We start from the raw sequence: 22,774 nt of genomic DNA, 5'->3' as shown, positions 1-22,774 counted from the left end.
TGTTAGCCAGGATGGTCTCCATCTCCTGACCTCATGATCAGCCTGCCTCAGCCTCCCCAAAGTGCTGGAATTACAGGCGTGAGGAACCACGCCTGGCCTTTAAACATATATTTAATAAAATCATTTAATTATTAAACCACTGAAAAATTTCCCTTCTTTCTTTTATTCCTTCCTTCTTTCCATAAATATTTATTGACTATCTACTATATAGCAGGCAGCATGTAAGTGGTGGTAAAAAGAAAACATTAAGATGAGGACTGTACCTGATTTGAGGAGGAAAACTTTAGTGCAAATAATCCCAAAGAAAATTAACCAAGATTATTTTATCAGCACTGTACTTGCACTTTATTTTCATTTAAGTAGGTTAGGTAGACTGTTTTCTTATTACAACTTAAAATTTTTAAAATTTCAAGATTGTATGAAATTAACATATTTCATTTTAGATATATATTCATACCAAAAGCATTCTCAAACTCCATCCTCAAAGCTCTACTCACTTAAATTAGTATTCCAGACCTACACATGAGCACTCAGTTTTTAAATGTCCTACAATTTTGTCAGATGCCAGAAAACAACAAAAAAAAATTAGCCCTGGTTGAAAAAAGAGAAAGCTAGGATAATTTAGAGGTAGATTTGGGTCAGAAGACTACAACTAGCTTCTACAAGGAAATCCAAGAGTTATAAAAGCATGTAATCTTGGACAAGAGCCCCAATCTCCCCATGTCTCAGTTCCTTCATCAGCAAAATGGTGATAATAACGACCTCAAGGGGTTGTTGTAAAAATCTATGAGTTAACATAGATAAAATAGTTAGAACATTGTTTGTCATGTAGTAAACGTTTCATATGTGCTATTATTTTTGTAGATGCATCTTTCCAATATCTGGTTGGTGAACAATATACCCTAATCAAAAGTAAATAGTTCTAAAGGGTCTTCAGAAGTAACACAATAGAAGGACAAGCAGGTAGTTGAAGAATTGTATTAGAATAGTGACCTAAGTGTGTTTAAGAAACAAGAGGTAAAGCAGAGGTCACAACATGTGTTTAACTTTAAATAAATATATGAAACAAGGAAAATTATATTCTAGATTTAAAAATTGTAAATAACTTTTTATTGCTTTACATTGTCCAAACAAAAGCTGTATTAATAACAAAGAGTATACTTCAGAATCGGAGTCCCTTCAATGATTTGTTCAGCTTGCATAAGTCACAACTGATTGGACACAGTCCCTGTGGGCTTGCCATTTCATCCAGACTGGACGGTTCATTAGTCATAATTACTATAACTGTACAGCAGAGACTGCAGTTTTATCTCATCATACATCTTTGATCAAGCTGCCTCAATTCTGCTTCATCAGCATATGAAGTTACATTATTGGAGCCTTTTATTTTCCAATTGGTAATTAACACAGATTATGCTTTTTATCAAAACATGTATTTCGTCTTCACATTTAACAGTGAGGTCCCAGATCTGACCACCATTTGACCTCTAAAATTTCTACCACCTAAACACCATGAATCATAAACTGAAATTCAGAGTACCACAGAGAAAATTAAACAAAGAACTGACCTGTGTTAAAAAGCATAAGATGACTGCACTTATCTAAATTGAGACTAACCATATTTGCTGCAGCTTCTCATTAAACATTAAATCACACACCAGAAGAACACATCATACATATTTATTGTTTTGCACTGTCACTTTCAAAATACTCATACCCCAATTAGTGTTTCTCTCAAACTATAAGCTACAGAAAGAAATTTCCCATGAAGCTTGAAGACAAAGTAATGTAAAAGATGGTTCAAGAAGGTTAAAGAACAGATGGATAATAGATTTCACTGAATACTAAAGCATAACTCACTTCAGAAAAGAAAATGTTGCCAAAACATAGTTCAAATGTAAAATACTGAATGAAATTGATGTGTCAGGATTTTTTTTCTTCCAAGTTCCTTTGGAGAACAATAGGAGACTAAAAGCCCTGTCTCACTACTTTTGCATCTCACTATTTTCATGTGTAAAGTGTCCACACTGTAGCCTGCATAAACAATCATAATCGACAGTTACATGTAGGCACTGAGGCTGCAAAAATCCCAGAGTAATTAGTGTTGTCTGAATGCAATGACATCTGTGTTCTCATGGTTCTCGAGACACGTCAGGCCAATAAGATGTATATGAAAAAATATGACAAGCATTGCAAATGCCCTTCTGAAAGGTCTTATACTTTAGGGAAAAGCTGAAGAAATAACACATGTCATCTTCTTTTTGTAAGCAATCTATTTAAGATTAAAAGATCTAGAAAGATCTTTTGAGTCATTCATTCTCATTTTATTAACTATAAAGCATTTGTTGAGAATATAGCAAAAGGGTATGAAAAAAATCTGTTGTAAGTTGGCTTCTTTTTAAAACTTTCTCAGCACATATCATTCTGTGCAGTGCAATGTGTATGCCCATTGCTGTAAGTGACAAAACAGGGGGCATATCTTATTAACATTCCTTGGTTTCTTTACCTTTTAATTTAAAAAATTACTTCTTAGTACTAGACATAAAATAGTTGAAAATTTGTGGCTAAATGCCTTAGAATTACGTTTGTATTTTTCTAATAATACAGACTGTCAAACTGACTGCATTAAAAAGTCTTTGTTTTAAGATACCTAATGCTTTTGCTTACTGATGCCTATTGCTGAGCCCTCTCCTGCTATATGCTGTAGCAGTATGTTTGAGCATGCACTTGCTCCAAGAAAGACATTAGTCATCATTAACAGAAGCACTGACACCAAATCTAAGTGCCTCTCCACAATGACCAAGTGGCAATCATCTTTCTCTTACACTGTCACTGCTGATTAGGATTTTCTTTCATGAAAATTTAATTTGTCCCCCTTACTGCAGCTTTCTTTTTTCATTCCTGAAAAAGCATGAATATTCAGGAATGATTACAGATAAAGCAAAGAAGCTCTACCTATAATATAGCTAATGATACAGAGATTGCAAGATTCTCAGGTACATCTTTCCTCTAATCCAGCAGAAAAACACAGATTAAATCAGTGATTAATAAACAGCAGAAAAAAAAAATTCTGAAAGGAATATTGCTTTAAGAATCTGTAAGCCTCAAAAGGTAACTAATTCAAGGGATCCAAATAAGACTTTCCTAAATATTAACATAATGCCAAAGCTTCTTTAAAGCTAAGACAACAACACTTTGATAGTAGCCATCTTTCACAAGGTTTCAAGTTTTTATTCTCCGTTTTGTAAACAAGAAGACAGGGGCATTCGCACAGAAAGTCACTGTAAACTGAAGAAAACACTTCAGCAGTCATACATTTAGCATGAATTAACCTATTGGTTAGTTGTTTTTGTTTTTAAAGAAATTTTCAGTTCCACTGGACAAATGAAAATGATTCATGTGGCCAAGCAGGGTACTCTACAGCTAGATGATACTACAGACAAACTCTGGTTCTGTACAATATCACAATGTTAAACAAGATATCATAGCAATAAGTTATTTAAGGAAGTTTTTAAAAACATTTACTTTTCTGTTTTATTTCAATCTGTTTAAAGTGTTTTTTTTTTTTTTTTCCCCAATGTAAGCATGTGATAGCTTGCAACGGTCCTGGTACAACCCAAACTCCCACTTCTAGTTATAAATATTATCATCTCTTCAAATTAATTAGATATTATAACAAAATAGAGATTGGTTTAAATTTAAAATGTCTTGAAATTATTTTATATCCCTTTTAGAACGTGTGTATTTTTAGTCAAAATCTGTAACACTTTTGTGTTTACATGAGTATAAACTATATCTTCTTTAAATATAAATAACCACATGAAATGCTGTGAAAGCAAAAATCAACATTATTTCTTTGTAAATCAGAAGCAACTATAATTCATTAAACTTTAGTCATCAAATGCTCCTTCTACTCCTATTTTATTGTGAAAAAGTTACAAAACAAATTTGAAGGTTAAATAGCAACTGTTTAGCGGCTTTTACAAATGGTTCAAGATTTTTTTTCTTTTTTGTTTCTACTGAAAATTGGTCTGCAGTTAAAATATGTAGGAGGAGATTAGGAATTAAAATGGATTTTAAGAGGCAATTTCTAACTATTGAACTTTTATAACAGAAGTATCTTTGATTAAATAAGGAGCTAGTCTAAAATAAAAGCAAAACTATACCATAACAACCCAACTTATTATCTTTGCAGAATGCATTTACAAATGATTGGCTCATTTTTTATCTTTAGCTAACTAAGTAAATATGCCTCTTAAATTCTCAAACATTTAAAATTCTGATTCTCACAGCTGCACAGACTCATCCAAATCAAAACTTTAAAAAGTTACAATATAATTACTGACTCCATTGCTAGATCTAGTCAAGTTCAAGGAAAGAAGTTTAGTTCTGTAACTTCCACTCCTCAACCTAAACCTCCAAGTCACTTGTCAGTTAAAGGTTGGGCGATTTATTGACCGCCTCTGGATGCATACTGTCAGTGCTGAAGGAAATATGAGGGAGGGTTGTCGCTACTGTTCTGGAGCTCATTGATAATGACATACCTGCCTCTGTCACCCATTACCCATACTACAAACTACTTAGACCTAACTGAAAAATCAATAGCCTACTTGCACTGGTTCCTGTGGCTGCCTCCTTTGATTGTCAGCTCCTGTCTAGGGTCAGCACTTACATGAAAGGGGCTGTGACTGCCTGATGCTTTCAGGACAACCTAACGATATGAAACTAGCCAACAGAACAGTAAATTCTGTCTCCCTGCCCTCCTCATCAATTAGGCTTTGACTAGGCTTGCCTGTAGAAACCTGACCTTTTAAGTTTAGGTGAATATGGACTAGCTGAACACACCATTGCCCTCAGCACTGAGCCAGGAAATCTACTGACAGGTTAAACAAAACAGAAGGTTGTAACTGTCATAATTTGCATTGCACTTTCACGCCAACAAGGGTGTTATCAGTAGGGGCAAGCCCTGGAACACACAACTCCAGCACCCTTAAGCCACGCTACTCATAAATTTTCAAGTGAAGTGAGATAAAACATAAATTCACAAATAGCAGTGCATTTCTCCTCTTTCAGACTTTTAGATTTGCACTTTGCAAACCCACAGAGTGCCCATCAACAAGTCTTGTTGGTCACCTGGCACTCCTATTGCAACTAATGAGAGACTTCCAATGACCATAACACAGAAGTAAAAATAACTATGCCCATTTAAAACCTATTTTAGAGAGAGGATATTATATACCAGATAGACTGACTGATATATATCTCAAAATGAGAACAATTAGATGCCAATATGTTATCTTTTCTTGCCTCAATTCACTCCCTCCAAAAGTATCCACAAGCTTAGACAAATAAGAAGTTATCACATAAGTGGAAGGAGGTGTTGAAATTATTTCCTACCATGCTACTCTGATATAGCATCTTTTACAGTTTGAGGGAAAACTAAGAACATCTGTAAAATAAAAGATGTTAACACTTTCATGCATGTCAGATCTTCTGATGAAAACAAGTGAAAAGCATGATAAAGCAGTATAAAAACTTTCCTTTCTTTAGTGACTCGTGTTTTGAAAACCACTTCCCTGCTTAGATCTATCTTTTAACACAGTATGAACTTGGTAATATCATAGTTGCTTAGCACAATGTCATTTCTCTAAAGAGAAGACCAATAATTTCTTTCTTTTTGTTTTTTTAAGCTAATTGTGAATGGGAACTTACTTTGGCTTCAAGAACTAATATTTACATAATACTCAATCTCCATAAAAATGTCAGAAACACTGATAGTCCATTAAATATTTTAGGGGAAAAACACATCTTGTTTATACATTTAAACATATATTATTTTTCTATATACAGAAATACATACTGCACTTTTGTAATTTTGATTCACCTCCTATCAAGCAATAATTAGTGTGCTCAGAATTTTTCCCAAGTTGCTACTTCAATGTCCCTCACAGTTGTCTCCAAATTATATTTTGCAAATTTTTTCCATAAATCTAAAATATCTATAAGCTTATTCTTGTCTAGGAGTTTTTCATGTTAAAAACTTTCATATACCTATGTTAGTGCAGCACCTGAAAGCCTAAACATTTGCAGAAAGATTTCTGATTGAAATAAACTAATAAAGATGTCAATGACTTTAGTCATGTAATGGTGGAAATTTTCAGACTTTTTTATCTAGAAGAGATAGAAACCATTACCTAGTCCAAGCCCCTCATTTAACAATTGAGAAAATAATGGGTGAAGATAGTGACTTCATCAAAGTCACCCAGATAACCAAGCCAGGACAAAAATTTGGGGCTTTTTGTTTCCTAGACTGATACTTTGCTGATACTCTCACACTATCTCCTTTTATCCATCCAGGTAAACTGGATAGCAAGCACCTTATATTTACAAAAACACATAGATTTGTATCATTCATTTTTAATTTACATAATTTATAGAAAGTTTTTATTTGCAGAAAAGATTAGGTGATTTGTAAAGCATTTAACCAAAAAGTTGCTGTAGAACAAATATTAGAAATAGAAGACCCAATTAAGTAAGGTTGGAATCCTTTGCTGATCTAATATGATGATTAACTAAGCATCTGGTCATCTTTCTGCTCCTCTGTGTGTACATAGCTGATAGCAAAGTGAAAGGGTATGGATAGTGTCTGATCCCAGCAAGCAAATCATTTGAAAACAGTCACAGCTACAGATCAAAGATTTTCTACTTAATCTGGTTAGATTGAAACCTACTAACCTCGATTTTAAACATAATTACCTACACACCAAATCAGTCAGAAAATAAGAGCATGACTCTTTATGTTCCAAAGATAATAAGGGAAGGTAGGAAGAAAAAATTCAGGAAAGAGACTGGTAGAACCTTGATATTCATAGGCCAAGACAGCTGTTTTATATCTAGCTTTATTTGAGATGGGTAAAGTTTCCATTCCTTAGATCATTAAATATTATTTCATTTATACTGCACAGATGTCTTCTATACAAAGATTGCAGTCAATGAAGAATTTTTTTGTTGCTTTTTAACCACTACAAGCAATCAGAGAAACCTCTCTGCAAATCACTTTTACACTAATTCATAACATTTGAAGGATGGGGCAAGTTAGATTTTTAACATTTCCATTAAAAATAACACAAAGTCCAATACATTTTTAAATAAAATATTTAAAATGGCTACTTTTCCTAAAGTAAAACAAAAACCTATCCAGACGATATGCTTAACTAATAATTTTAAACAGAGGCGCACAAAATGTCTTATATGACCTGAAAGAAGTAGAACGTAATGCCAAATATTATATTCTGAACTAAGTACAGCTCAATAACAGTATAATCTACATCTCTAATTTCACTCATCTGTTTCATTAATGTCTGGCACTGATCACAAAAGAAAGTAGAAAGGGAGTGGGGATGGCTATAATATCCTAAGAAACATACTCTACACAATGTGAGTCAATAACATCATCTTCATAAACAAAAGCGATCACATCTTCTTGAAACCATAAGATCAGCTTTCAATTTTCTTTAGCATTTAAATTAATTATTGTCTGATCCCAGTTTTTCTGTCTAACTTCTGCAAATGATATTAAAGGCCAGCAAAATTTGGTACTTCAGGTGGAAAAGTCACAAAGAATAATCCACAAATTATACATTCATTTCTTAAAGTTAACAGTTGGTTCTACCAAATATACCCTTTTATCTCAAGATTATACTGACTTATGAAAGCCAAAGTTATTTGGCAGGTAAAATTTAATATTTGCCTAATAGTACATTAATAAATTCAAACTTTTTCAAAAAAGGAGGAGGGGAGAGAAAAAGAAGAAAGGATGGAACAAGAAAGAATAGGAAAAGAAATTTTTTTTAAAATTTGCTCCAGCTTTTCAGAACTGCTTAACTACATATGCAAACAAAAGAATGTAGTTGTTACAACTCAAAAATGTATACATTTAAAATGAGAAAAAGATACATGATTTCTCGGGAAGGTCAAAAGACATATACCAATATAAGCGAGAATACAGCAAGTTCAATGAAACATTCTAAAACACACTTGCTGAATTAACTTGGATGTTAACATTTCACATCCTAGCTCAATAATATAATGGTATTTACTCCTCAGTAAGGCTAAAAACTGCTTACTTCCATTTTCCTGAGCACAAGTTCCTTACTCTATCATTGTATATTTTTAGTTACATCAAATTATGTATAGTTTAATAAAGTACTCACTTATGCAGTTGCTATTCAACTTGGGGAAAAACCCTAATATGTAGCATTGTCTCAATTTTCTCATCCCACTATATAATACAAGAATTATATTTGTAAAAATCTAATACGTAACAAACATCTCTAATCGTATATATTTTCTAAGGCAATCCAAACAAATTTAAAAGGCCCACAAAAAACACTCATCAAAAGTACATAAAAGCATTTTATTTTTCAGTGCAGTTTCATAAGCTTACTATACAAAATTAAAGCTATTGCTTTTACCTGACATAAAATTAACTGAAGTTCAAACGGTTCGAATGAGAACAATACCCTTGGGTTACTAATCAAAGAGGGTAAAAAAAAAAGTTTAGTTTTATTTTTTAAAGGCTCTTTTATGAGGGGGGAAGAATAACTTGTTTCAACTGCATGCTTGACCATATAAAATTATTAATAGGCACTATGGTGAACTGTTCAAGGCAAACATTCTATTACTGGTTATTTTAGATTGATTCCAGAATAATAATTACCAATAGCTTAGAAACAGTCTCCATGACACTTTGGAGTTTTAGAAAATTAAATCCTTTGACAGAGAATGAAAGAGAATGTAGTTTTACTTTGACTTATCATGTGGATAGTATAATCTTGATTGTCATTAACATATATTTAAATATAATTACTTCAATAAAATTTCATCAACTAGAACACACTAACAAATCATGTCTGGGTTATTTACTTTTGTTTTTAGTTAAATAATTTTAAATTCAGGGAAATTAATAGTATTTTATTTCCTCATTTATAATTTGACCACAAATAAAAATGAATTTTTATTTTCAAAAAACAAGCATTTTAATAAATATGTAGAATGATTAAGTGTCTAAGAACTAAAAATTTAGCAACCACATAGATGTTTTAAAGTTAGATTTTAGAGGATAAGAGTACATACCAGTAAACATGTTGTCCTTTGTTTTCCAAAAAGTATAAATCCTCAGAGATACATTCTTAAGTCAATAATCTGATTTTTTTGAAAGCTTCTAAAATGTTTTCCATAAAATAAAATCATGTATTCTAAAATTTGAGTACTCTTTGGTAAAGATTATTGAGATACTATATAGTATTTTTGCAGATAATAAAATAACAGATATATTTTAAGTCTTGCCAACATGATAAAGTAAAAAAATGTACATTAGTACATTAGTTAACTCAGTAAATTCATTTTTAAGTTAAGATCAGCAAAAAAATAAAACAGTTTAAGAATTTTGTATTCTCTGGAAACATAAACAGGATTATAACTGTCAGAATACAGAAGCACTGACTTCAGCCATTAGTTTGATTTTGCTCCTGAGAAATACAACATGAACTATTGAATCATTTCTTTTCAAATCCATACATTCCCTGCAGCAGTTCAAGCTTCATCAACAGTGCAGGAATGTATAAAAATGACAGGCGAAGGGCATTAGGTTTTTTTCTTCCATACTGTTTTCTTATAAATGGAAGACAGGATTCTTTCTCAAAGCACTTAAGCTCAAGCTTAGTCAATGCTGAAGGAAAATATAACTGAATTCTCTTTGCAAAAAAGTATGCCAATTGGATTATTTATTACTTTTCAAGAAAATGTTGATGAAATCTAATACTGTATTATCTTAGAACAAAACATTGTAAGGTTAGCATTCTAGCTAGCTTAATTATCCATTATTCTTCTATTGGAAATATTTTCACTTTTTAAAGTATTCTGTCAACTTATCACCTTAGCACCAGAGTTTTCAGTTTTGCTTCTAATTTTAATCCTAAAAATGTCCTTAAAATATGCTCATTGTCTCTTGAAAATGTATTTCTACAAAGTTAATTTTTTGTTTCCAAGTTTCTGCATACATAAAGGTTCATCGAAATGGGAAATTCCATTCATAATTAAAAGTTCATTTAGCTATGATAAGTAAAAATAGGATGTAATGAGTAATCTGCCTATTTTCACGGACTTTAAACATTCATATTGCTATAAAACTAGCACAGTAATTACTACAACCTGACTCATTTTTTTTTAAAGAAATTGGGAAACTTTCAGTTTTAAACATTCACATATTTTAGTTTGTAGTAACCAAAAAATGTCCACTTCAGTATTTCACCTACATTCTTTATGTTCCTAATGTAATGAGGCGAGAGGTAAAGCCTAGAGAAGTCTGAAGGTTATGTACTACCCAAAATCCAAAACGAAAATTCAAATCACACCCTGAATGTCCTTCTTCCCCTTTTAGGAATGTCCTGCAGCCAGCCCAGCACCACAGCTCTGGGCAGAAGCATGCTGATGTTGGCACTGCCTAAGCCAAACAAACAAGATGTTTAACAGTCAAATAAAATGTCCTGCAGCCTCCCTAATGAATTTGTCAAGGACCATCAGATTTCGCACCCCCTCCTTTGCCTCATTAACTCAAGTATGATGAGACGGATTATAACAAGAGAATACAGATGAATCGGTCTGAAGACCTGAAGTGGCTTTTAGCCTCTAGAGTTTCTTTCTCTCACTTGGTCCCCTTTAATAGAACATAGTATCTCCTGCAGAAGGAGCTGCCACTTCGTTTTAATACACCATCAAGGAGCTGCTGATGGACTTCTATACTAACATACATAAAAGCAGAGGTGACAGGGGCTCTTCAATTACAGCCTCCTCGGATACCGTTTCCCCCTTCAATTATTCAACCAGAGGAAGAGAGGACCGCAAACGCACAGCTGAAGCTGCTCTTAGAGCACAGGCAGCCAGAGTGAGTTGGGGTGGGGGAGGGGGGAGAAAGAGAACCAGCAAGAGGGAGCATTATTTGCTGGAAGTGTTTAAGTTTATTGCTCAAATGATGTTTCTAATTAGTACCACGGCCATAAATTAAAGTCGCCTTTGTTTAACTGATTTATTATTTACTAGAGCATCTACCTAAGACAGGGTAAATTGGTAATGAATTGTTTTTAAATCAAAACATTTGTAACGTTTTATCATCCTTCGGCCTCTGTATGTAAAAGTGGAGAAGCGTGGGGACAAGGATGCGAGAAAACTTAACCGAGCTTGACAGAGCCGCGAATGGAGGTGCAGCTGGGTGTCCGGCGAGTGGGTAGCACGAAGGTCCGCGCGGCCTGGGCCGCCCCACCCGAGAGGAGAGGACGCGGGACTGGCGGCGCGGCGGCGGAGTCCTGCGGACCAACTCCTCCACCCCCGAGGCGGTTTGCAAACACTCTCGGGAGCGCAGCGGGCCAGGCCATTCTCGAGCCAGAGGCTACGACGAAGCTACCACCTCGAGAGTGGGGAGGGAAAGCTCCGCACCCTCAATCCCCAGCACCAGTCTCCGCCCAGTAACTGCCCTCGGAGAAGCCGCCTCGGAGCCCCTCCCGGCCAGTCGCGCTCTCCCGGCAGCGCAGTACCCTCCGGCCCAGGGAGTTCCCAGAGCGCCAGCGTGGCCTCGCAGGTTAGAGCCGGGCTCCCACACGCGCCAATCCAGAGGGCGCGAGGTCCCCTGGATCCTCAGGCGGCGAGGCGTTCCGGGACGCAAGCAGCCTCCCTGGAGAAGCCTGGAGGCCAAGTCGCCCAAGTCTCCGCCACTCCAGGGAAGTTAACTAAAGCTCTGCAATCCGAGAGTCGCGCGGACGCTTACTTCTGACTGTTCTCCCTAATCCCTGTAAGACAAACCCTAAGCAACAAATCCGAGATAGTTTTTTTAAGCAAATATTCTTTGGAAAGGGATTTATAGCCACGAGAGAGGAAGAGTGACAAACTGCCTGTGGTCCGCACCACGTATGTAAGAAAGAACCAAAAGGTCCAAGTGTCTGATACCAAGTAGATGGAAAGAAATTAACTTCCCTATGCAATTCAATTCAGTTTCACCTGGCCGGACTTTAAGAGGGTAGTCAGGCCCTCCCAAGGGATTTTGAAAAAAACCGAACTACCAGGCTTCTACAACGAAGTTTTCACCCAAATAGACTCATAGATTTTTATTTTTATCTCATAACCCAGGGCTTGGATATAACCTCCCAAATCACACTAAAAATAATCACATCTATCTGACATATGTTAAAAAGATTCAGAATCCAGACATCTTAGGTTCATACATAAACCCACAGTATTAACCAAATCAGAAACGACGTTCTAGCTTTTTTTTTCCACCCAAAAGTACAGAAAGGCTACAGTGGGTACAGCTCGTTAAGGATAATACATATACTAAAGGCACATGCATGCCTTTCATTGAAATGCCGAGGGAGGAGTGAAGCCATCTGTGTAATCAATAACAGGATACTTATAGATTTTTGTGGCAGTGAAGTATTTTAAAAGCGAGAGCCAATTATGAAAATAAAATCATTTTACAAATGAAACTGTACTGCCTCAGAATACATTCATAATTAGATTTGTAACAGTAACATTTTAAGAAAACTTTAGGTTTACATTTACTTCCCTTGTTTTTCATTAAGTTTGAAACAATTTTAGTAGCTTATTTTAAAAGTATATCCTACTAAGCTCTACATATAAATTTGCACCGTTTCTTACAACTTAGACATTTTCTCTCTCATAACTGGTTAATTCTTGTAACGATAAAATAATGGTATTAAATATATGCGAATCTTAATTCTGAAACAATTATCAAACAAGGTGCTTGGACTCGTTTTTGCCCTGCCCTGTTTTACAACAGCATATCGAAATTACTAAAAAGAGATTTATGTTCATAAACCCTCACCTTATATCCATTCCAAACCCCCACTGGTGCACATATACAGCAATTGCTATGGTTCTTGGCAACAATGGGAGGGGAGGGGAAGAAAGGGAGGAAGACTTTAAAGGAGGAAGAGAATTGGAAAAATTAGGTCCTTTTCCAGATTCCCCTTTCTCCTCCCATTTGCCTTCAAGCCAAAGTAATTTTGTTACAGTTTGCACCTTCTCCTACCCAATGTTGATAGAATCATTAACATTAAAAAAGTGAACCTTTCTGAACCACTGCTACTCTCCCTCGCGTTATTCCAGCCATCTCCAGGAGAGTCCCTTCTATATAAACTCCTTTTCTTCTTTGCTACTGATAAGAGAGGAGGATAAAGAAGAAGGGCTGTAAAATGTGTGCAAGCATTTGATTTCCATTATCTCCTCCTATTTTCTTACTTCTCTCTTTACCCCCTTTCTTTATCAAGTGCAGTGGTGGCTGCTACCGTTCGCCAAGCGTGCCTGTCTTCTCTCTCGGATTGGCTAAAGCACTGACAGCTCGGATAGCGATTGTAGGAGCTGAAGCTCCACCCCTCATGATGGCCCTGGGACCATTCATAAACTAAATAACTCCAGGAAACAGCAAGGGAAGAAGAAAGAGAGAGGGAGAAAGAGGGGGACAGAGAGAGAGAGAGAGAGAGAGAGAGAGAGAGAGAGAGAGAGAGAGAAGAAGGAGGAGGAGGAGGAGGAGAGAGGAGCAGCACGAGGGAGGGGGAGGGGGAGGGGGAGAGAAGCAGGGGGAGACGGGGGCGAGAAAGAGGTCGGAGAGGAGAGGCGGGGGAGAGACGACTCAAAGTGGAATCTGTACAAGCAACCTAGAGGAGGAGAAGGAAAACCTTGAATCGTTATAGCTACACCCCAGATGCAACGCAAGCAACGACTTCGTCACACTAAAACGGATTTTGTGAGGGCCAAAAGTATAAATTACGAAGCAGAAATGATTATCAAACAACTTCCAGCGGTTTGCACCTAAAGAAATACAAGAAGAATCCACTACAAACAAACAAACCCAGTCCAAACAACGCCTCCAGTAGGAAAAGAGGAAAACTGCGACAACACGACCCCCAAGAAGAGAGGAGACCAACACGCTGAGACTGCGGGGTGTCAGCAAACCTCCAAGTGCACGGCGGACTGAGTTGCACTTCGCAGCTCCCTGGACATTAATTACCTCCTGCACCTTCCATTTGCGGGAGGGTGAGGAAGAAGGTACTCACCTACACTGAGCGAAGAAGTCGTACCAGCGTGGAAGAGAAGTTTAAGAATGAACCACTGAATGTTTCGCTTTTATTTTTAAATTTACTTTGGCACTTAAAAAACTTCATTTCCAGGTTTCTAGGCAATCTCGGCTACAGACATCTAAGCCTAACCTTTTGGTATCCTGAGGTTTTTTTCTCTGTCCTCCTTCCTCACCCCCACCCCGCTGCTCTCGCACAAGGTCATCTTTACATACCAAGAGAAAGTAAAAAGGTCCCAGGAGGTACTTTTCTTTTTAGAAAATCACCTTTTTCCCCCTTAATTTTTCTGCAGAAGAAAAAAGCTTTTGAAAGAGGGAAAAGGAAAAAACAAGCCGGCAGCCGTATCAGCCGGTCAGCCCAGGTGGAAAACGAGAGTGAAAGTGGGGCTTAACGGGGAGCGCACCGCCTCTTTCGAAAGCCGCTGGGCCACCACCAGTGCCTGAGCCTTGGATCCCTCAACGTATTGCGAGACGCCGGTGTATAGCCCGGACCTGTGCCCCAACATGATCGCCGCTCAGGCCAAGCTGGTTTACCAGCTCAATAAATACTACACTGAGCGCTGCCAGGCGCGCAAGGCGGCCATCGCCAAAACCATCCGAGAGGTCTGTAAGGTGGTCTCGGACGTGCTCAAGGAAGTGGAGGTGCAGGAGCCTCGCTTCATCAGCTCCTTGAGCGAGATCGATGCCCGCTACGAAGGGCTTGAGGTCATCTCGCCCACCGAATTTGAGGTGGTGCTCTACCTAAACCAGATGGGCGTCTTCAACTTCGTGGACGACGGCTCGCTGCCCGGCTGCGCGGTGCTCAAACTGAGCGATGGGCGGAAGCGGAGCATGTCTCTCTGGGTCGAGTTCATCACGGCTTCGGGCTATCTCTCAGCGCGTAAGATCCGCTCACGTTTCCAGACGCTGGTGGCTCAGGCAGTGGACAAGTGCAGCTATCGGGATGTGGTCAAGATGATCGCGGACACCAGCGAGGTCAAGTTGCGCATCAGGGAGCGCTACGTGGTGCAAATCACACCGGCGTTCAAGTGCACCGGGATCTGGCCTCGAAGCGCGGCACAGTGGCCTATGCCCCACATCCCCTGGCCTGGCCCCAATCGGGTGGCCGAGGTCAAGGCCGAAGGGTTCAACTTGCTCTCGAAGGAGTGCTACTCGCTAACCGGCAAGCAGAGCTCGGCGGAGAGCGACGCCTGGGTGCTACAGTTCGGGGAGGCGGAGAACCGCCTGCTGATGGGCGGCTGCCGAAACAAGTGCCTCTCGGTGCTGAAGACTCTGCGGGACCGCCACCTGGAGCTGCCCGGCCAGCCGCTCAATAACTACCACATGAAGACACTGCTGCTGTACGAGTGCGAGAAACACCCGCGAGAAACGGACTGGGACGAGTCGTGTCTGGGCGACCGGCTCAACGGCATCCTGCTGCAGCTCATCTCCTGCCTGCAGTGCCGCCGCTGCCCTCACTACTTTCTGCCCAACCTCGACCTCTTTCAGGGCAAGCCCCATTCGGCCCTGGAGAGCGCTGCCAAGCAGACCTGGAGGTTGGCCAGGGAAATTCTCACCAATCCCAAAAGCCTGGACAAACTATAGGGTGCTGGGGACTGCTTGAAAAGCGACACAAACGGGCGTGCTCTCTCAGACACACAACACACAACTCAGCGATTAACAGCAGAAACTCTGGACACAAACTTTTATGTAAGTCACCTGAAACGAACAGGAATCAGGCAGAAGACCTTCGTTAATTAAGAAGCAAACAAAAAGAGAGCAACCCAACCAAAACAAATCACATTCTTGCACAAAAGTGATCGTTTTCTTCCAAACAATGTGAATTTAAAAGGTCACACAAAAGAAGCAATCGGGCTGTGCCACCACAAAATGAAACCCAAGGTACATTTTCAAATCAATGTATAGTAGTTTCTCCCTTTTCCTTCTTTCCCCCATCCTTTTTCTCTCCACCTCCCCCTCCGATTTCGTTTTACTTTTGGTTGCCTGAATGTTGTCACCAAGTGAAAAAATTATTTAACTATATGTAAAATTTCTCTTTTAAAAAAAGTTTTACTGATGTTAAACGTATCTCAGTGCCAATGTCAGATTGTGCCCCTCCCTCTCCTGCACCTCTACCCTCACCCTGAGCCGTCTTGTTGAAAACAGTAATAAAAACATTACTTTACATTGTAATTGACTGTTTGTGGATTGTTCTTAAATGAAGGCAGGTGAGATCACAGTTCATAATTTGCAATGTAAAGATGTGAACTCGAGGAACCAAATGCAAGAAGCTCCCATTTGAACTGACTTGCAAAATTTAAAATACAGCACATTATGTAGAATTGACTGTACAAGTTCCCACCCCAATCCTTAGAAAATAGAAAACATTAATTTTACTCAACTGTAATATATATATTTGTTCTGTAGATGTTAAGATTAAAGGTAACATCTACTTTGAATTTGGGGGAGAAAGTATGAAAAAGATTTTGATCCTAATTTTTAAAGTAGAAAAAAACTTTTTCACGTTAAAAATTAAGAGATGACCTTTCTTATGCCATAATTTCAAAAAATCCAATCTGAATCCGATATACAAAGAAAATATTTATGGATGTTTTCTGGATAGTTAACAAAGTCAGTTGATACTTTTCCTTCAACCGTTTGTCCTCTTCAAGCTTTGAGTAAAAAAATTTAACAATTAAACCACAACAAAAAAGAATAAAATGGTTATAGCAATAATCCTCTCCCCCAGCATATGGTGATATCAACCATTCAGATTTATAAAAATTACTTTCATTTTAAAATGGCTTAGTTATAAATTCCATAATTATAATTATTTTAATCAAATTTCAAGAATTATTCTGAAACTGCTTACATGCATTTCAAACAAAAAAGGTTTTCATACCATTTTTATAACCAAAGAAAAATTATTGTTCCAGGAATTTACAAATAGGAAAAGTACTTTCCTCCTCTTTCTGTTTTTCTAAGGTAACCAATATACTCAATTTCAGTGTTTCACCTTTAACAAAGGTTTGTTTTTAATGCAAGGGAATAACTGATTAGAAAATAACACAATTAGTCAAACTGGAAGTATCCCAAAGGAATTGGTTTGTCTTCTTTATGTTGAAGGTAACTATATACTCCATTAGTTATGCTAATGGTGAGACATAGGTATAGAATATATGTCAGATGTTACCCTTTAATATCTGACATTTATTCTCTGTATTAGCCCAGTTTTTAATTTATTGAGAAAATGCACAAACGAGAGGTATAGAGAAAAATGTTTTTAAAAAGCAATTTTAAAGATCAGAGGAAGAAGTTTGAGAGGGGGAAGGGCTGTATGGAGGGATGAGCAGCAGGATAGCAGAATAGATGAAAAACAAGAAAGCCACTCAGGGGTCTGAAGCCTAGTTCACTTGACAAACAGGCTTAAGTTGTAAGATTCCCTGGTAAAAATAGTCCTGTGTTAAAAATATAAACTTTGATTTTATCAGTTCTGAAATCACCTTTACTCTTTCAACTCAAACTGTATTGTATCGATTTTTCTAGTCTCTCTTCCTGTATTCCACACAGTAGTTCAGAAAAATACACAAATTCTTTTAAATTATAAAAACCAATTTATTCTCTGGGGAAAATGTTCTGAATTTTAAAAACATTTTCAAACAAACAGGAGGTGCTTACATTTGCACAAAATGATTTAAAGGAATAGTGTTTAGTTTAAAAGATAAAAATAATATCTATAAATTACCATTTTTCCCTCACAAGAGTATTTGCAGCGTTAGACATACATAACCCTCCAATTATTCCAAAAAAAAAAAAAAAGAAATTTTTAAGCCTTGATAAGAACAAAAATATCCCCAATTCAACATATTTTCTTCTTCCTTATTTAATTTAATGGAGGTATCAGTAAAAAAAGAAAAACAGTGCAGCAACATAAATGTCCTCTTTTACAGAACACCTTAAAGTATTAACATCTATACAAAATTAAAACTTCTTCCAGTCCAGTAACTGAAATTTTTTTTTTTTAGTATAAATTGCCAGGAGTTTTGACTTCTGGAATATAAGGAAGGCTGCAGTGATACAAGACCATTTCTTGATTACGCCAAAAGATCTCCACATTTCCCAAGCAACCAGAAAAAAATTAATTTACTGATGCAGTACAGGTTCAGATCAGAGAGAAATAAAACTTGTAACTTCTTTATAAGGAGCAAATAACTTCAAAGAACATAATCTCAAAGATTGGCAGAGATTCTAATTTTCAGAACAATTCATTAGACCCCTTAAATTAAATCAAATTTTAGACTTTGATCTATATGTGTCTAAAAGCATGATAGAATGTCCTAAATTAAATCCCAGACTTTCTTAAATTCAGAAATTACCAGAAATCAGAGAGTTTAATTTTGGTAACCTTCCTTTCCTAAAAAAACTAATGCATTTTCAGACATTTCAGTTATGGGATAAAGTAGAAAAAATTTATAATTGCTAGAATTTCAGAATTAGCAAGTTTTCTCTACATTAGATTAGCTAACTTATCAAGCTCAAAACAGTCAGCTCCATACAATCTACCAAGTCCTGTCTTAATAAAGGTAGCAACATTTAAACCAAGTAGTGGAAATATGCATAAGACAAGATATGATTTATCTGTACAGTTTTAAATAAAATTATAACATTTGCATCAAGGGCTACTTTGAAATATTTCTAAATCATTTAGATTTAATAATCCACATAATTATAAAATCGAAGAACCTTCTACCAATAAACTCAAAATATGTGTATGTATATACATGCTATCAACTTCCAAAATAAATTATTCCACTTTTTAAACCACGTTTCTCTACAGGTTGCTTACTTTACTCATTTTTAAAGAAACTGCTTCCTCTCAGAGCAAATTCTACCATTCTTTTTCTTGAAATAAGCCTAATTTTGGCTTTTATGACTGTATTACAAATGTTTCTTTGTAAAAACAAAGTTGCCATGGTCTGAAAAGCAATGAGAAATACATTTTAAAGGGGAAATTACATTTTCATTTAAGAACAGAATATTATGCAGTGCCTTGTAAAATCTACTATATAGGTAATAGGAAACAGAGGTATCTCGCACACACAAAACATGCTTGCATGCACAACAGAGTAGTAAGTCGTGGGGACAAAGCAAGGAGAGTGATATATTGGTATCATACCCAGAAAACATAAAGGCTAAACAAAATAATTCCACTCTCAATCTCACTGAATTTTGTATCTTAATTCACCCTTGACCCTTTGAGGAAAAATATATTTATAGATGATACTCCCTGAGGTTCCTTCCCCTCCTCACAAAGAGCTAATGATAAATGCCATTAAGTAGTATTTGTTTTTGAATCTAAATGAACTTCAATAATCTAACTGGTAGGGAATCATAAGCTAAAGAAGATAATGACATTGCATATAAGCCAAGGCAACTTAGAAGAAATTCAAACTAAGCCTGTCAGATTTACCAATGCCAATCCACCCAACAGCACCCACCATCCCATCATAAGAAAAAATGAAACCCCCTTATCTTCTCACCTTGGGGTCGATTTTTTTGAAGTTAGGGTCCTCTTCATCCACCTCAAAATAGAGTTCGGAGGAGGTAACAGAAAGAGTGCCCTTTACTACAACGGAGGGGGCCACAAGCTGAGCTGGTGTGCTCAGGCTAACAGGACCTGCCAAAAGGAAAAGACAAGCCACACAAGTTGGAATGACATTTTTCAAAAAAATCAAATTCGACCTGAAATTGTATTTAATCTTTTCATTCTCACTTCTAATACTGAACTGCCTGCCAACTACTTCTACACTGACATATTCTGTCCACCCCAAATCTTCCTCTGAAAGTGCAAAGTCAGGGTTCTCATACTAGAAGATTTATAACAGGCGGTTAATGATAATAGTAAACTAGGATGCAATTATTTTACAGGGAGTCTGCAAAGCTTTGGTCTAATCTCTAGGTAAGAAGGTGGCTCTGCCTAAATAAGTCCATCCACATTCCATTTAGAAAACAAGCCTCAGGCTATCTAACAACATGAACAACAACCAGGAGCAAGGAAGCCTCAATGGGCTTCCAAGGCCAGGGGTTAGCTTGCAGTATGGTAGAGGCACGACTACAAAAAGATCACTAGCTTATTAATGAAGTGGGAAATGTTAAACCATACTTTCTGATAGAAATTTTATGCCAGCTTGACACAAAACCTCTCCCATAACAACTTTACCCCATCGATGACTGGCAAAAATACTTATTTTCTAAGCCTTCCTTTCCACTGTTAAGTATTGTTCAATGCTTCACAATCTAATATTAGTGTAGTTCAGGGACTCTGGGAGTAAACAGCTGGAGGGTGGGTTTCCAAGTGAATGAATTTTTATTGGAATAATCAAATCTCCACAGGGATTATCAAAGAGACAAATCAGACTGCTACTGAAAACAACAGATTCACTACAGATAGAACAGCATAATGTATATTCGAACTAAAAATATGAACTAAAAATAATGTTATATATACATGTGTGCATACACACACACACACACACACACACACACACACACACACACACAGAGACTGATGTAGAAAGAATTTGGAATTCCATTGTCAATTCCTCATGGTATAAATCCTACAGGGGAAGAAAACAGTGTAAGAGAAGATTGGCACCTATAGTTCTGAATTAATATAGTGTCTATAAACAAGGTGTGCCTATTCAGGTAATCAATGAGTGAATAAGTGTTTCAAAATTCAGATGAAGTGACATTTCCATCGATTGTTAGAAGGGTGATAGTGCTTAATCTCACATCAATCTTAATGTGTGCCAGTAGGACAATAGAAGGGATGCTCTGCGGAGATCAGAGCAGGTTTTGCCCTCTATTCCCAATGTACAAATACATTGTGTTTGCAGATGGGCAGCAGATAGCTGCAGAACAGCCATGATTTCCCAAAGCTCATCCCTATAAATGGATGAAATAAGAAGCTATGTGTTCTTTTGCTGTCTCCTTTTGCCCTCTGTACATTAGCATGTAATACTGAGAAGAAATAACATTTTTTCAATCATTCTCAGACATTCAATTACAGAGTAAGCAGACAGCTGCAGGAGCTAGGGCAGCCTAGGTCCTACAGAAGACCCCTGACAATTTCCACTTCATTTCTAACCCATACCACTTTATTAGTGTGGATTACTTCTTAATCCTATTGCCATTGTCAAGATTATATAATTAAACTACCCTTTCACCTCTATTACTGTATGAATGTATTACTAGTAGCAAGAATAGAAGCAAAATAAAGGAGGAAATGGGTAAAGGGATGTGAAGGAAAAAACTACAGAAGAGCAATATCTACCTTACTCTCCTCTCCCACCAATTAATTTTATTTTACTTTACAGAGAGGTTTACAGTTGTCAAAGAAGATACCATCTTCTCTTTTTGCTTTTCATTACCAAGTGGCATAGTAGCACAGATTGCAGATGTATCACCAAATGCAAGATTTTTAATGACTTTTCTTAAAATTATCAAAATTGAAGACTATGTAATTTTTACCTATAGAAATTATAGAAGCCTTCAGACTTTCTTCCTTGAGGGGCAGAGCCACAGGTATTAAAGTAAAAAAGCCATTTAATGAATGACTAAAATTTCCGGCTAAACAAGAGAATTTTTCCCATAAGGGATGTAAAACTGAGAATCTACAGAGTGCAAATCAAAATTCCTACATCAGGCAAAATACATGAATGTTGTGAAAAGTCATGGCATTCTTGGAATTGATTTGAGAGAGTTACATGCATATACAGCATGTTCACTAAGACCTGTATATCAAATCAAATAGCTCCTCTCCCTCCAAGCTTTATTTCCAAAGAAAACAAAACCAAAAAAACTGGCAGAATTTTACTTATAGTCCTAATTTACAGAGATTTGGTAGCTTCTATGGGATGGGAAAAGCAATTTTGTTCTTTTGTTGCTGCTTTTAAACTTTTTTCTTTTTCAGTGAAAATTATTCATAAAAGAAAAAAAATGAGGAGAGTAAGAAGACTGAAGAGAACAGAAAAATAAAAGAGAAACTGTAGAAAATAAGGGGGGAAGTGTTTGAAATAACCAATTAATGTAACTGTGGGTGTAAGCTTGGGAGTCCTAGTGGTCACAGCTGAAAAAGTAAGTAATTAGATGCTTATTGTCCCAGGGGTAGCTGAAATAGCTGCACAGCCACCAAATTTACCAGCAAGATTCTCTAAATCTTTCTCATCTACGGATGACAGAGTATCATCATCGCCTTCCAGGAAGATCTCGTTTTCTGAGTTCTGATTTCCCAAAGCCTGACTCTTGATGGATTGTTTTCCTTTAGCAAGGATATCTTCATCTGTGGCTGAAATGAAAAGGAAACAAAGCTGTCCGTCAGTTCTGGGAAGAGCACTTCGGCAGAGGGGTAGGAGCTTAGGTAAGGGTAGGTGGCCAAAGATGGTCAATCTTTTATACACAGAGTCAGCCACAGTGAGGAAGTGATTGGGATGGCACGCACGCCTGTTCTGACAAACTCGATCCCTCAACCTAGTCTAACGTTACCCTAAACAAGCACCATAATCCCATTAAATCTGACCCCTGCACTGCTCACCATACCATTTATTTACTTATAGTTAGGGCAGGAGTGGGTTCAAAAGCAGTACTTTT

At 37.0% G+C, this 22,774-nt stretch overlaps 2 protein-coding genes across 6 annotated transcripts in view; one reads left to right on the top strand and one right to left on the bottom strand.

Annotated features, from left to right (window-relative positions):
* The window catches only part of LRBA (LPS responsive beige-like anchor protein), a 726,864-nt gene that overhangs the window by 282,727 nt on the left and 421,363 nt on the right, over positions 1 to 22,774 (bottom strand). For all 5 annotated transcript variants that reach the window (XM_032246531.1, XM_032246532.1, XM_032246533.1 and 2 more), the window contains 2 exons: positions 22,326 to 22,472; positions 19,666 to 19,802 (listed from right to left, as the gene is read on the bottom strand). In XM_032246531.1, coding sequence (XP_032102422.1) covers positions 19,666 to 19,802; positions 22,326 to 22,472 — 284 coding nt within the window. The remainder of the gene's footprint in view (positions 1 to 19,665; positions 19,803 to 22,325; positions 22,473 to 22,774) is intronic.
* MAB21L2 (mab-21 like 2) lies at positions 11,203 to 16,318 on the top strand. Its single transcript, XM_032246538.1, has one exon. It carries the CDS (start codon positions 14,651 to 14,653, stop codon positions 15,728 to 15,730), a length of 1,080 nt encoding a protein of 359 aa, XP_032102429.1. The 5' UTR covers positions 11,203 to 14,650; the 3' UTR covers positions 15,731 to 16,318.

Source organism: Sapajus apella, unplaced genomic scaffold, assembly GCF_009761245.1.
Source record: "Sapajus apella isolate SASKATOON/1434 unplaced genomic scaffold, GSC_monkey_1.0 scaffold61, whole genome shotgun sequence".
NCBI classification, from domain to species: Eukaryota; Metazoa; Chordata; class Mammalia; order Primates; family Cebidae; genus Sapajus; species Sapajus apella.
Note: the sequence above shows the minus strand (reverse complement) of the source record. Positions and strands in the feature narration are given on the sequence as shown.

Bases quoted from the DNA above. Each gene is read 5' to 3' on its own strand.
- MAB21L2 (XM_032246538.1), top strand. From the start codon at position 14,651: ATGATCGCCGCTCAGGCCAAGCTGGTTTACCAGCTCAATAAATACTAC.